At 42.8% G+C, this 13,674-nt stretch overlaps 1 protein-coding gene across 3 annotated transcripts in view; it reads right to left on the bottom strand.

The window, feature by feature from the left end:
- Positions 1-13,674, bottom strand: part of LOC103750781 (zinc finger protein 383) — a 52,881-nt gene that overhangs the window by 3,348 nt on the left and 35,859 nt on the right. The window contains exons 1-4 of one of the 3 annotated variants that reach the window (XM_017803396.1): positions 8,052-8,105; positions 6,698-6,775; positions 3,637-3,763; positions 2,959-3,054 (exon numbers count right to left, since the gene is read on the bottom strand). The exons of 1 other annotated variant lie outside the window; for it this stretch is intronic. In XM_017803396.1, the coding sequence (XP_017658885.1) occupies positions 2,959-3,054; positions 3,637-3,763; positions 6,698-6,730 (256 nt within the window). In that variant the 5' untranslated portion in view covers positions 6,731-6,775; positions 8,052-8,105. Of the gene's footprint in view, positions 1-2,958; positions 3,055-3,636; positions 3,764-6,697; positions 6,776-6,891; positions 7,292-8,051; positions 8,106-13,674 lie in introns of those variants that run through there. One more of the 3 variants, XM_029556510.1, reaches the window with a different exon arrangement.

A 13,674-nucleotide genomic window follows, 5' to 3' on the forward strand; every position in this document is an offset into this window, starting at 1 on the left:
AGCCCCAGCTGTCCTGGAACTCACTATGCAGACCAGGCTGGCCTTGAACTCACAGAGATCTGCCTGGCTCTGCCTCCCCAGTGCTGGGATCAAAGGCATGCGCCACCATGCCTGGCAATACAATACATTTTAAAGAAGAGTTATGCTATCCAATACAGTAGTCCTTGTATGTGACAACTTTTTAAATTAGTTGAAATTTAAAAAATTTAGTTCCTCAATCACACTAGCTGCACTTGAAGAATTCCGAAGTTAAATGTTACTAACAGCTACTAAATTGGAAAAGGCAGACATAGATTATTACAATCAGCACAGAAAATGTTACTAGACAGCACTGGACGGAGGTTCAAACTAATATGATAAAGACCTTATGGTTATTAAATAGGAAAAAGATAGAAAAGCAGGGATAGGAGTCAATAAAAGAATCAGAAAGTCAGATCAATGTTTGAATAGAGAAAAAGGATGGTCATCAGATTACTTGGACATCTCAGTAAGCAAGGTATGAAAATGAAGAAGGTTACTTGTATGTAGTTAAACTAGAGGGATAAAAGTCAGACTGCGAGGGGTAAGGCAGAAGAGCATGAGAAGCCAAAGCAATGAGCGGACATCACAATGCGGTCTGCAGGGACACTAAAAGGGCCTCTCAAATTTTACAGAAGTACTTTAAAGAAGATTTAAACAAAGGTCTAACTGCACCAAAAGAAGTGATGCATGCACATTTTTTTTTTTTCAGACAGTGTCTCCCTGTAGCCCCAGCTGACCTGGAACTCACTATGTAGACCAGGCTAGCCTTGAACTCACAGAGATCTGCCTGCCTCTGCCTCCTGAGTGCTGGGATTAAAGGCGTGCGCCATGCCCGGCTAACACGCACACTTTTTAAACTTCTTATTCACTTAGATCTATTTCAGTTGGAATTCTATAAGGAATTTTCTTTTGAATTTAGAATATTATTTTAAAGAACATGTAGACAAAATGATCAATAGTATAAAAAAATTCTGTACCCCCAAAAAGTCTTTAGAATAATACCTTGCATTTGAGAGCGTCCTTTCATCAAAATCTTGGTGAAAGAATATCACAACAGTGACGTTTAAAATTCCCTGTCTGTATGGAAAAAGCCGAGAGAGTTTGAAGGACAGCTACAGCTAGCACTAAAAAACTGTACTAATGTAAGCACTGAATAATGATTTAATCAAAATTAAGCTATCGACAGGATAGGAGGGTGGGAATGTATGTGTTTGTGTGTTAGGATCAGGGTAAGAAAATGTTAAATCAGGGCTGAGGAACATGTTTGACAAGTATAGGTTCAATCCCCAGGAGTATTAAAAAATTGTGTGTGTGTTTTTTTTTTTTTTTTTTTTTTTGTGTGTGTGTGTGTGTGTGTATGTATGTATGGCCTTACTATTCAATACACTTACTGAATGAATACTGTATATCATACATTGGGTTAGGAACCTAAGACTAAACAAGACTTAAGCAAAAAATGTTAAATCTTTCTTCTCTTTCTTTCTTTCTTTTTTTTTTTCAATATCGCATCTTTATAATCCTTATCTTCTTAGAAGACATTAGGCAATTACTAAGCCTGAACAAAACACTCAGGAATGGTGGTCAGCTTGAGAGCAGGGGATAAGACGGGGCAGTGGGGTGTGAATATGATGAAAACACTCAAACTTTTTAACATGTATTTACAATTTTTTAACATATATTTATTTGTTTGTATGCATATACATGTGTGATGGGCCACTGCACAAGTGTGGAGGTCAGAGGACAGCTTTTGGGCATCAGCTCTCTCCTTCCAACTAGTGGGTCTCAGGGATTGAACTCAGGTCATCAGGTTGCTTGGTGGCAACATGTTTACCTGCTAAACCATCTCAATGGCCTGAAGGAAACACCAAAAGAAGATCGAGGAAAAGAAAGTAGGTCCCTCTAGGAAGAGGGAAACTAGAGGGCGGATAAGAAAATCCCACTAGGAAAAAAGCCTTGTAAAATGATTTGATTCTTTCAACAATATCCATACATATCTTTGACAATAATTTGGATAAAAATAAAGGTTCCCCTGGGGGCTGGAGAGATGGTTCAGCAGTGGAGAGCACTGACTGCTCTTGCAGAGGACCCAGGTTCAGTTCCTAGCACCTACATGGCAGCTAACAACTGTCCATAACTCCAGTTTCAGGGGATCCTACACCTTCTTCTGACCTCCATGGGCATTTCCTGGCATTGGTGCACTTACACACATGCTGGTAATACACTCACACATATAAAATAAAAATAAATAAATAAAGCCAGGCATGGTGGTGCAAGCCTTTAATCCTAGCTCTCGGGAGGCAGAGGCAGGCGGATCTCTGTGAGTTCAAGGCCAGCCTGGTCTACATAGTGAGTTCCAGGACAGCTTGGGCTACAGGGAGACCCTGTCTCAAAAAGACCAAAAAATATATAATCAATAATAAATAAATAAATAAATGTTCTAAAAATCTAGAAACGAGGGGCTGGAGAGATGGCTCAGCGGTCAAGAACACTGGTTATTCTTGCAGAAGACCCGGGTTCGAATCCCAGCACCCACATGGCAGCTAACAACTGTCTGTAACTCCAGTTCCAGGGAATCCAACAGCCTCTTCTGTCCTCTCGGGCATTGCACTACATGGGTGCACCTACCTATATGCAGGCAATACACTCATACACATAAAATAAAAACAATAAATAAAATATTTTTTAAAAAAATCTAGAAATGTGTATCATTCTAACCTTAAAGAGGAGGGGAAAAACTGAAAATTTGAGACTCAGGGTATAGATAGAAGACTATAGAACTTGACAGAAATAGGGAGAAAATAAAAGCCCAAAGTGAAGATAAGGCTTCTGGGGCAGCACATACTAAAGAGATTTCAGATGCCACTAGAGCAGCCTCTGAGTGGCCACTTGGATGGATAACTTCCAGCAGCCTTCCCTGGCCATTTATTTGTCACTCACCTTCACAAAGACCACATGGCATCTCTCTTCCCACCATCCAAGGTTCCTTTCCTTGTTCCAACAAAGATACCATGTTGGGTTTAGAAAAGGAGAGTCCTATTTACAAGGAAAGAGAAAAATGAGGGCAAAAGACTGACAAATAAATTGGCATGCAACAGCTGTTCCGGGTCCCACATCCAATCCCTTGATCCTCAAACAAGAAAAGACATTTGAGGAAGGGCCACAGAATGGGATGGTGCTTAAAGGATGGGAGGATGAGGAAGATGAAGCTTCTTTCTTAGCAGTGGCTCTCAAAACGCAGGAGCCGCTGTACCATCACCTATGTGCTATTTTCAAAATGCAAACTCTGATCTCAATTCAAGCCTACTGAATCACAAACTTCAGGGGCTCTAAAAGTATAACAGGTATCAGGATCAGTAGGAGGGCTTATTAAATAAAGCCCACAATACTTGGGCACATGCCCAGAGCTTCTGGTTTAGTAGGTCTGGTGTAGGACCCCTGAATTGCATCTTAACAAACTTCCAGGGCATGCTGATATTGCTGTTCCAAACCCCCGTTTGTAGCAAAGAGAGCTACTCATTTCCAATTCTATAAGCATTTTTAAGGCATGGTATTTCCAATGGGGAAACAAAAACATCTCAGAGGGAAAACTTTAATTTAGGGGAGAACCATTCTTACCAAGCCATAACAAGTTCCTGTAGTTTTCCAACATAACTTCTTTATATAAATCCTTCTGAGATGGGTTCAGCCATTCCCACTCCTCTTGGGAAAAGTCCAGAGCCACATCTCTGAAAGTCATCAACCCCTGAAATCAAAAGAAAATTTTTTTCCCCCGAGTGCTCAGATCTCACATGGTCTTAGTAAGTAGGGAATAAAGGAATCTGCAAGGTGAAAGGACTATGTAATTGAAGGAAAGTAATTATTAGAAAAGAATTAAATATGTAGGTTTGTAAAATACTTTGAGAGAAGAGAAATAACAGACTCATCTCCTGAAAAATTAAATTTTTTATGAGAAAACCACGTACACAGAAAAGAGCTTATTACCAAAAAGTATATGAACAAAAACTAATATATATATATATATACTATTATTATTTTTGGTGTTTTGGGGAGAGGGTTTCACTATGTAGCCCTGGCTAGACTGAAACTTACTAGGTAGACCAAATAGGCCTTGCACTCATTGGCCTGACTCTGCCTCCCTTGTGTTAGGATTAAAGGCATGTGCCACCATGCCTAGCTATTATATATATAAGAATAAAGAAATTCTTGGAGTAGAGAATAGAGTAGTGGTAAAGCATTTGCCTAGAATGTATGAGGCCTGAGGGGCTTGAGAGATGGCTCAGTGGTTAAGAGCATTGGCTGCTCTTGCAGAGGACCCAGGTTCGGTTCCCAGCACCCACATGGCAGCTAACAACCACTTTAACTCCAGTTCCAGGGGATCCAACACCTTCTTCTGACCTCCTCGGGCACTGCACGACACAGGTGCACTTACATACATGTAGGCAATACACTCAAACATATAAAAATGATAAAATATTTTTAAATGATGGCTTTGTTCCAGTTTTTATAATCTGTTTTAATTTTTTAATGAAACTTTTTTATAAACACAATTTAAAAAATTATTTTTATTTTAGGTATATGAATATTTTGCCTACATGTATTTAGGTATATCATACATATACAATGCCCACAGAGGTCAAAGAGGGCATTGAATCCCCTGGAACTGGAGTTATGGATGGTTGTTAGCCATCATGTGGGTGCTGAGAACCGAACCTGGATCCTTTGTGACCAGTCAGTGCTCTTAATCACTTGTTTTCATTTTTTCTCCAGCCCGTTTTCATTTTTTTCACCAAAAATAATGCAATATAAAATACAGTTATTCTATGGTGGAAATAGGGCAGAATGTATCTGGAGGGAAAAAAAATTAAAGAGGCAGAGAAATAGTTCAGCAGGTAAAGGCTCCTGTCGCTAAGCCTGATGGACTGAGTTTGACTTCCAGGACCCACAAGGTGAAAGGAGAGAACTAACTTCTGCAAGCTGTCCTCTGGCCTCCACATGTGCAGCAAGTGCCTTTACCAGCCGAGCCATCTTGCTGGCTCTTTTTCATTTATATTGGCTACAGCCTTGCCCTCAAGATAATCTCATTCTGTCCTATAGCTTTAAATACACTAATGGCTCCAAATTTCATCTATAGTTCTGAATTCTAGAAATACAGTCAATACCCATTCAGAGCTAGCTCTCTCAAATTTAATATAGCCAGACTCAATTCTTGGTTCTAATTTCCACATCATCTTCCCAATTCAGTAAACATCATGACCATTTATGTCTCTATCCGGTCAAATGTCTCTGCAGTCACCCTTGACTTCATACTTCCTTTCACAGCCAATTTCTAATAAAATTCCATTTGGTTTTGCTTTTTTCAGACAAGGTCTCACGTAGCTCAAATTTATTATGTCATTGGGGCTGACTTTCAACTTCTAATCCTCCCGCTTCCACCTCCTGAGTGCCAAGATTACAGGTGTGCGTCACCATACTCGGCTTTTAGATCCCATTTTCTCTTTCCACTTCATACCCAGGATTTTACCAGCTCCAGAGATATTGTGGTGGTGTAAGTTGCTATGGCCTCCCCCACATCACCAGGATAATTTCCTAAGTGGCCTCTCCACTGCCATCCTTACCCACCTGCTCTCTATTCTCCTGTTAAAACATAAATCACATCACAAGGACTCCCTTGGTCTTCCTTCATGCTTGGAACAAAACTCAGAGTTTTGATCATGTCTTGCAAAGTCCTACACAGCTGGTCCCTAGCCACCTCTGACCTCATAATGCTGATTCCCCCAAGACAACAGCTTGTTGCTACTCCTGGAACACTCCAAACATGTTCCCATAACAGTAACTTTGTAGTCTTCATGCTTTTAAAGCGTTTCCCTACATCTCTACAAAATGTACTCCCTGCTTACACTGAGGGTTTGCTTTGGTTTGCTTATTGGATAAGGTCTCAGGCTGCTTTCAAACTCACAGTCTTGCTCCTGTCTCTGTCTGCTGAGTGTTGGGATTTCAGGACTGTGCCACCATGTCCACCTGTCACTGAAATTTTGCTTAAGTGCCAGAGAGCCAACCTCTGACAGCTCTATTTCACAGGGTGCTCAGTCATGTACCCCTTATTTTACTTACACCCCTCTCCAACTCAATACATCATCCATTTATACATACTAAGTAAAGGGATATAAATAGTTTTTTAAAGTTTTTTTTTTTTTTTTGCCCCTTTTGAGACAGGGTCTCCCTGTAGCCCCAGCTGGCCTGGAACTCACTACGTAGACCAGACTGGCCTCGAACTCACAAAGATCCACCTGCCTCTGCCTCCCAAGTGCTGGGATTAAAGGTGTGCACCACCATGCCCAGCTAAGGTGTTTTTTTTTTTTTAAAAAAAAAAAAAACATTTATTTATTGCTTGTGTGTGTGTGTGCATGTGTGTAAGCAATGGTGCATTTGCGAAGGTCAGAGGACAACTTGCAGGAGTCAGTTCTCACCCTCTACAGGTTCTGGGGATGCAACTCAAATTGTCAAGCTTGGCAGAACGTGCATTTGCCCACCTAGCCATTTTACCAGTCCAGATAGTAAATGTTTTATAGGAGGATAATATGAACAAAAAGTGGAGAGAACACCCCTGGGCTATTTGTGACTTTCCTTGTGCTCTCAAAGTCTTGAAAACATGAAATTTCTGAAAATGTCAATTTACCTGGGGCACAACTTTACAAACTCCAACGGCCATTTCTCCTTCCTTCTTCAGTGTTTCTTTTCAGTGAGGATCAAAGTCCTGTGAGGATTATGAAAGAAAATGTGACATCCTAGTCCTGCGCTGCCCTGTGAGATTCCCAGAGACAGGATGACTGCCCCTTCCTCTTTCTCAAGGCCTCATGTGGGACAGCTCACCTTTTCCAGGATCTGAGGAAAAAGCCACGTTGAAGTTAATTCCAGGTCTTGATTTATGTGAAGGATGGTTGCCCAAACCCAACAAAACTAAAGCCTTTCCTACAGCCACTGAGGCGGCTGATGATCTGGCCCAGCTGCCCTTCTGATCTCCTTTCCCGCTCTTCCCCCTTCCCCGTTCCCCATCTTGTTCACCCCTCTCCAGAAAAACAGGCTTCCCTACTGCTCCTCATCATTGTGCACACTACTTTCTGGCTGTTGCCTTTGCTTTTCCTTCTGTCCAGGACTCATTTCTCCCAGAGAGCAACAGCATGGATCATGGATTATTTCATTAATTAATTAATTAATCAATCAATCAATTAATTAATTTTTGAGGCAGGGTCTCCCTGTAGCCCCACCAGCTGGCCTGGAACTCACTATTTAGACCAGGCTGGCCTGGAACTCACAGAGATCTGCCTGCCTCTGCCTCCCAAGTGCTAGGATTAAAGGCATGAGCCACCATGCCTGGCTGGTTCTGTCACTTATTAACTGTGAAAACTTGGGCAAGTAACTTTAACTCTGTACTTCACAGTCACCAAGAAGATCCCAGCTCATCAAGTTCATGATTTCACCACACAGGAACAAATTCTCACGCAGTTACACACACAGAGTTGCACAGTCACATTCACAATACCTCACACAGCCGTATTAGCACAGGGGGAGGGGGTGAGGTGGGGGGTGCCACATATAGCAGAGAGACAGCTGACACAATAACATATACAGTAACATACTACACAAGGTCATATATCTTGTCATTACTCATGCAAAATGATGCCTGCAAAAACAGTTAATAGTCAAAAAACTCACATCTGCTGTCACACATTCCAACACACCTGTGGCCACAGAAACAGGCAAACACAGAAACACACACACTGTACACTGTCACATCTTGGTCTCTCGCAAACTTATACACAGTTATGACTGCGAAGGCAATCCACAAACACAGGTCAGTCCCACAGCAGAACACGGTGACACGCAGGATAACATTCTGTCACACCCGCAGCCTGTCACACACGGACACACAGGCACACGGAGACACGCTTCCTCTCGTCCTGCTCCGCGCAGGTTCACCTCCAGCCCTGCCCCTGACCTCTGGCTCCGGCACAGGGCCCAGCCTAACTCACCTCCTACGACACGGGCTAAGGAAACCAGCTCTTTGATCCAGGCTGTGACGTCACTACCCAGCATCCCGCGCGCAGGGGGCCGAGCTGGGTAGGATCAAAACCAACAGCTCTGCTGGGGCCCAGCGAACTTCCAGCCCCCAGAGTCCTTTGCGCCCAGATCCATTTTCACATCGCCCCTGAGCGTCAAACGGCGGTCAGGAGTGCGCATGAGCAGGAGCGCTATACACAACCCAGGGCGTCTGGGCTGCTTTACTAGAGGAGGTGGGTGAGGCTCAGCGAGGGGCGCCATGGTTGAATGAATGGGTGTATGATTTGTGTATGACTGTTGTCACACACCTTTGTGCTTGCGGACCGTGGGGGGTTGGGTTCTGTTCCTGCACTGAACTTGATCGTCTCACGCCTTAACTGAGCGAGCGATTGCAGAGTATAGGAGAGACTGTATTACTCTGGGAGTGACCGTTTCTTTCAGCCTGTTAACTGTCGCGGTGGTCACAGTTGGGTCACCTGAAAAATACTTTGTAGCTTTTGTTCCTGGGCTGACCTTAAAGGTTGGGGGGGGTGCTTAAGTAATTTTATTTTTTAAAATATTTTATGCCGGGTATGGTGGCGCACGCCTTTAATCCCAGCACTCGGGAGGCGGAGGCAGGCGGATCTCTGTGAGTTCGAGGCCAGCCTGGTCTACATAGTGAATCCAGGACAGCTGGGGCTACAGGGAGACCCTGTCTCAAAAAGACCAAAAACAACTTTTTAAATTCATTATTTTTATTTTACGTGTATGGGTGTATTGTCTGCATGTATGTGAGTGCACCCGTGTCATGCGATGCCAAGAAGGTTAGAAGAGGGCTTCGGATTCCCCTGGAACTAGACAGTTAAGGACGGTTCGTAGCCGCCATGTGGGTGTTGGGTGTTGGGAATCGAACGCGGGTCCTCTGCAAGAACAGTCAGAGCTCTTAACCGCTGAGCCATCTCTCCAGGCCCAGTACTTAAGTGATTTTAACTGCACCATCTTCAAAGTTGCTGAGGGTTTTTTGTTTGTAACCAAAACTTTAATCTGAAAGATTCTCACAAACATATTACAAATGACAGCATAGGAAAAAAAAATCTTGAACAATAACTCAAAAGTTCAGCTCTACAGCGTACCCTTAAACTCATAGGACATTGGTATTTCGCAATCAATTGTAGAGAATGTTACAAACAGCTATGCATTCCTGTACAGCAATCATGTAAGAAATTTAGGACCTAAGCTGTGCTGAACTTTCTTGAAATTTATCAGATTTCTACACCAATTAGACAACCTCTGTCCAGGATGAAAACTAGTTGGATTGTTCAAAAATGTCTAGTTGATTGTTGCACAACTAGACTAGTTGTTGCACAACTCCTGTTTCCACTTGTTGGCTCGTATTCACAGCAGTTTTTATGGTTTTTGTCATTCACCGGCAGCTGTACATTGTAGCTGGGTTTTTTCCACGGTTCTAAAAGAACTTTTTCTTTTAAAGATTGATTTTAATTGTGTGTGTTTGCGTGCACACACACACACACACACAGGAGTGTGGATGACTATGGAGGCCAGAGGCATTGGATCTCCTGGAGCTGGAATTACAGGGGGTTGTGAGCTGCCTAATACGGGTGCTGGGAATTGAACTCGGGTCCTCTGGAAGAGCAGTATGTACTCTTAAGTGCTGAGCCATCTCTCCAGCCCATGAACTTAAAATAAGCATGTTACTGTGTTAGGGTTCTCTAAAGAAACAGAACTGATAAAAATGAGTATTTATTTGTTTATTAGATTGGCTTACAGGATAGGGTCTGGGTAGTCCAAAATGGCTGTACCACATTGGAAAGGCTGATAATCTGGTAGTTGCTGGGTTCACAAGGCTGGATTTCTCAGCAGTCCCAATCTGAAGGCCTAGTGGATTCCTGGAGAGCTGATGGGCTTCAGATGAGGATGGAACCCAGAGAAGTTGGTTCTAATATCAACAAATGAATGCTATAGCAACAAGATAGATAAATTTGCCAGCGAGTGCGAAAGTGAGCAGACAGGAAGGGAAAGGTTCTTTCATGTCCTTTTATATGGGCTGCCACCAGATGATGCTGCCTACATATAGGGTGGATCTTCCAACTTCAAATGATCTGATAAAGAAAGTCACATTTTAGTTAATTCCTGATCTAGTCAAACCGACAACCAAGATCAGCCATCCAATTGCCTCTCTTTATATCGTGCTTAATTTCCAAATGAAAGCAGTAACAAGGTCGTAACTCTGTTTAACATGATATAACTATCCCATGCACAACAGCAAACATGTTATATATATTTTAGAACAGGTGGTAAGCTTGAGGAATGCTTAGTCTTTTACTTTCTCATAACAAATATGATAATATAGGTTTATAACAACCACTACTGTTATCTCAATTATATGATAAAAACAGGAAACAAAACATAAATATCTGCTTAATGTATGTGTGTATATGCAAAAACTTGTTCTTGACAAAATGGAACAGAAATACTCTTGTCAATTACACTCCTCATTTCTACAGCTCGGTCTCATGGCTTTAGCTGGTATTTATAACTACCTTCCTCTACTACCCATTCTATATTTCCTCCACCCTCATCAAGCACTTCAGCAGGCCTTGGCTCTTTCCCTGGCAGGGTGACCCATACCTTCATCCCTGAAAGGTCCAGGCTATTTGTCATCTTACCTGGGTTAGGTTGTTGCAGTTTTCCATTGACATTACATGGGACATGGTAACACCAAAAGTTATGCCCTAAAGGATCTCCTGTACTCCAGACATAATTTCCTTACCTCCATTGTGGAAAAACACTTTAGAAGAAATGTCTCTGCATGCCCCACACTACTAGACTCCTAGGAATTTTACTGAGGTGAATTTTGGTTGGATTTATTTCCCATCCTCTCATGCACATATGCTTTATCAACAAGTCCAGAGTGGTTGCTACCTCCTGCTCACTGGATCCAATCACCATAACATCACCATAGTGGACCAGTGTGATATTTTGTGGAAGAGTCAGGTGATTGAGATCTCTTTGAACCAAGTTATGACACAGGGCTGGAGAATTAATATACCTTTGAGGTAGAACAGTAAAGGCACACTGCTGGCTTTGCCAACTGAAAGCAAATTGTACCTGGTAGTCCTTATGGACAGGTATCTAGAAAAAAAGCATTTGCCAGATCAATAGCAGCCCACCAGATACTAGGAGATGTGTTAATCAGCTCAAGTAAGGAAAACACATTTGGTACAGAGGTGCAATTGGAGTCACTACTTGATTAAGTTTGTGGTAGTCAACTGTCATTCTCCATGATCCATCTGTCTTCTGAACAGGCCAAATAGGAGAAGTTAAAGGAGATGTGGAGAAAACCATCACCCCTGCATCATTCAAGTCCATGATGGTGGCACTAATTTCTGTAATCCTTTCAGGGATGCAATATTGTTTTTAGTTCACTATTTTCCCTGGTATAGGCAAATCCAATGGTTTCCATTTGGCCTTTTCAATCATAATAGCCCTCACTTCACAGGTCAGGGAACCAAAGTAGGGGTTCTGCCAGCTTCTAAGTATATCAATCCCAATTATGCATTTTGGAACTGGATGAGTTCAGGGACCCAGTGGACCTTCTGTGAGTCAGACTTCAGCCCAAACTCCATTTATCACTTGACCTCCATAAATCCCTACTTTAACTGGAGGACCACTGTGGGAGACAGACTTGAGCCTAGGGTGAAAGTCTTATTGACAGCCATACAGCAGGCCTGAGGCAATGGCCCAACTGCTGGAGCCACAAGGAATGCCTTGTGACATTTTGCTCCCATTGGCAGATCATGAGACTGATGCCTAGAGCTCGCCACTCCCTAATCACCACCCTTGGATACCTCACCTTTAAACTACTTGCTGTACTGTGATTGGACCACTACCCCTCACCTTGGATACCTCACCTTTAAACTACTTGCTGTACTGTGATTGGACCACTACCCCTATATAAGCTTGTGCCTTCCTGCAATAAACCAGACCTGTGTCACTGAACCTGGTCTCCTGTGTCTGAATGTGGCTCTGCTGACACAGTCTCCTCACCAGCCCTGGGGTCTGGACCGGACAACTGATCGGAGGAACTAAGAGAGCAGGAGAGTGGCCATAGCCGGAGGAGAGCAGCCACACCAGATGACCACAGACCACAATCTTTTAGGGTCTCCTGGAATCAATGTCAACTCAGAACTAGTATCCAGGAAACTCTGGAAATCTGATTATTTTTACCCCTTGGTGTACAGTTACCTTAGTAAGAGGTTGTAGGTCCCTCTAGGGAAAAATGGGAGAAAGGCTAACAGTATAACCCTTCTGTATTGTAACAAGGTCCTTCCTTAAGGGGACCTGCCTTACCTTCATTCAAGGAGTCCTGGGTCTTTAAAGTGACTTGCCTGGAAATTGGTTGACAGGATGGGATTCCCTATTCTGATCCAATGTAGCTTTTCATTTATTCTAGAGTTTTCCTGCTTCTGCAGATTGAACAAAAACTTAGTAGACCTCTTACCTATTTCGTTCCTGGAAACACCATAACTAGCCAGTACCAAAGGTCTATATGTATCGTGCATCACAGACATTGCTGCCCATTACAGTAACTACATTCACCTTGACTTTCTTTGGTGATTAAATGCTGTGCCACTAATCCCTTCTCCGAGGGCCAATTAAACTCGTTACACGTAATTCATCCAATTGAGCAGCAGCATCTCCAACCCTAAGGTCCGGCATGAGCAGGAGCAACAACAGAGCTCTTTAAATGTGCTGATGCCCCTCTCACTATTTTGCATCTTACATGGCATTAGTGAAAGTCACGTCCTCTGGACTTTCCCATTGTGGAGCAATAGGTTTTACACAGTGAATCCACTTGCGCATTCTAATTTCCCTGAGCTTTAAAATTCCTCAACAACATTAAGCAAGGGATATCAGGCATCTCCAGCTCCTTCTCAGTAGGCCATCTTTTTTCTTTATTTATTTACTATTTATTATTTATTTATTTATTTATTTATTTATCTTTTTGAGACAGGGTCTCTTTGTAGCCCCAGCTGGCCTGGAACTCATAGAGATCTGCCTGCCTCTGCCTCCCAAGAACTGGGATTGAAGATGTGCGCCACCACACCCGACTATAGACTTTTAACAAATTAATGATCACTTGTTTGTTTTTGATAGTCCTTCCTTCTAATGTCAGGAGGCCTTTTTCTCGATAGATGGCTCCATGTACATGAACAGTGGCAATAGCATACCTACTATCAATGTAAATGTTGACAGTCTTACCCTCTCCCAGTCTTAGTGCCTGAATCAAGTCTATCAGTTCAGCCTTTTGGGCAGAGGTTCCTTTTGGCAGGGCTTCCGCCCATAGAACACACTCCCATCTGTGTATATCTCCAAGTCAGGGTTCTTCCATGGTATGTCAGTGAGATCAGGTCGGCTTCCCTGGACATGCTGCAGCAATTTAGAACAATCATGATGCACAGTTGTCTCAGACTCAGTCTCAGGGAGAAGAAATGCAGGGTTTAAGGCACTGGTCACTGCATATGTCAGACGGGGCACGTCTAGTAGGAGAGACTGGTAATAAGTTAGTCTTGCATTTGTGAGCCAGTGATCAGG

The sequence above is a fragment of the Nannospalax galili genome, unplaced genomic scaffold (genome assembly GCF_000622305.1).
Source record: "Nannospalax galili isolate Female #2095 unplaced genomic scaffold, S.galili_v1.0 scaffold886, whole genome shotgun sequence".
Taxonomy (NCBI): Eukaryota; Metazoa; Chordata; class Mammalia; order Rodentia; family Spalacidae; genus Nannospalax; species Nannospalax galili.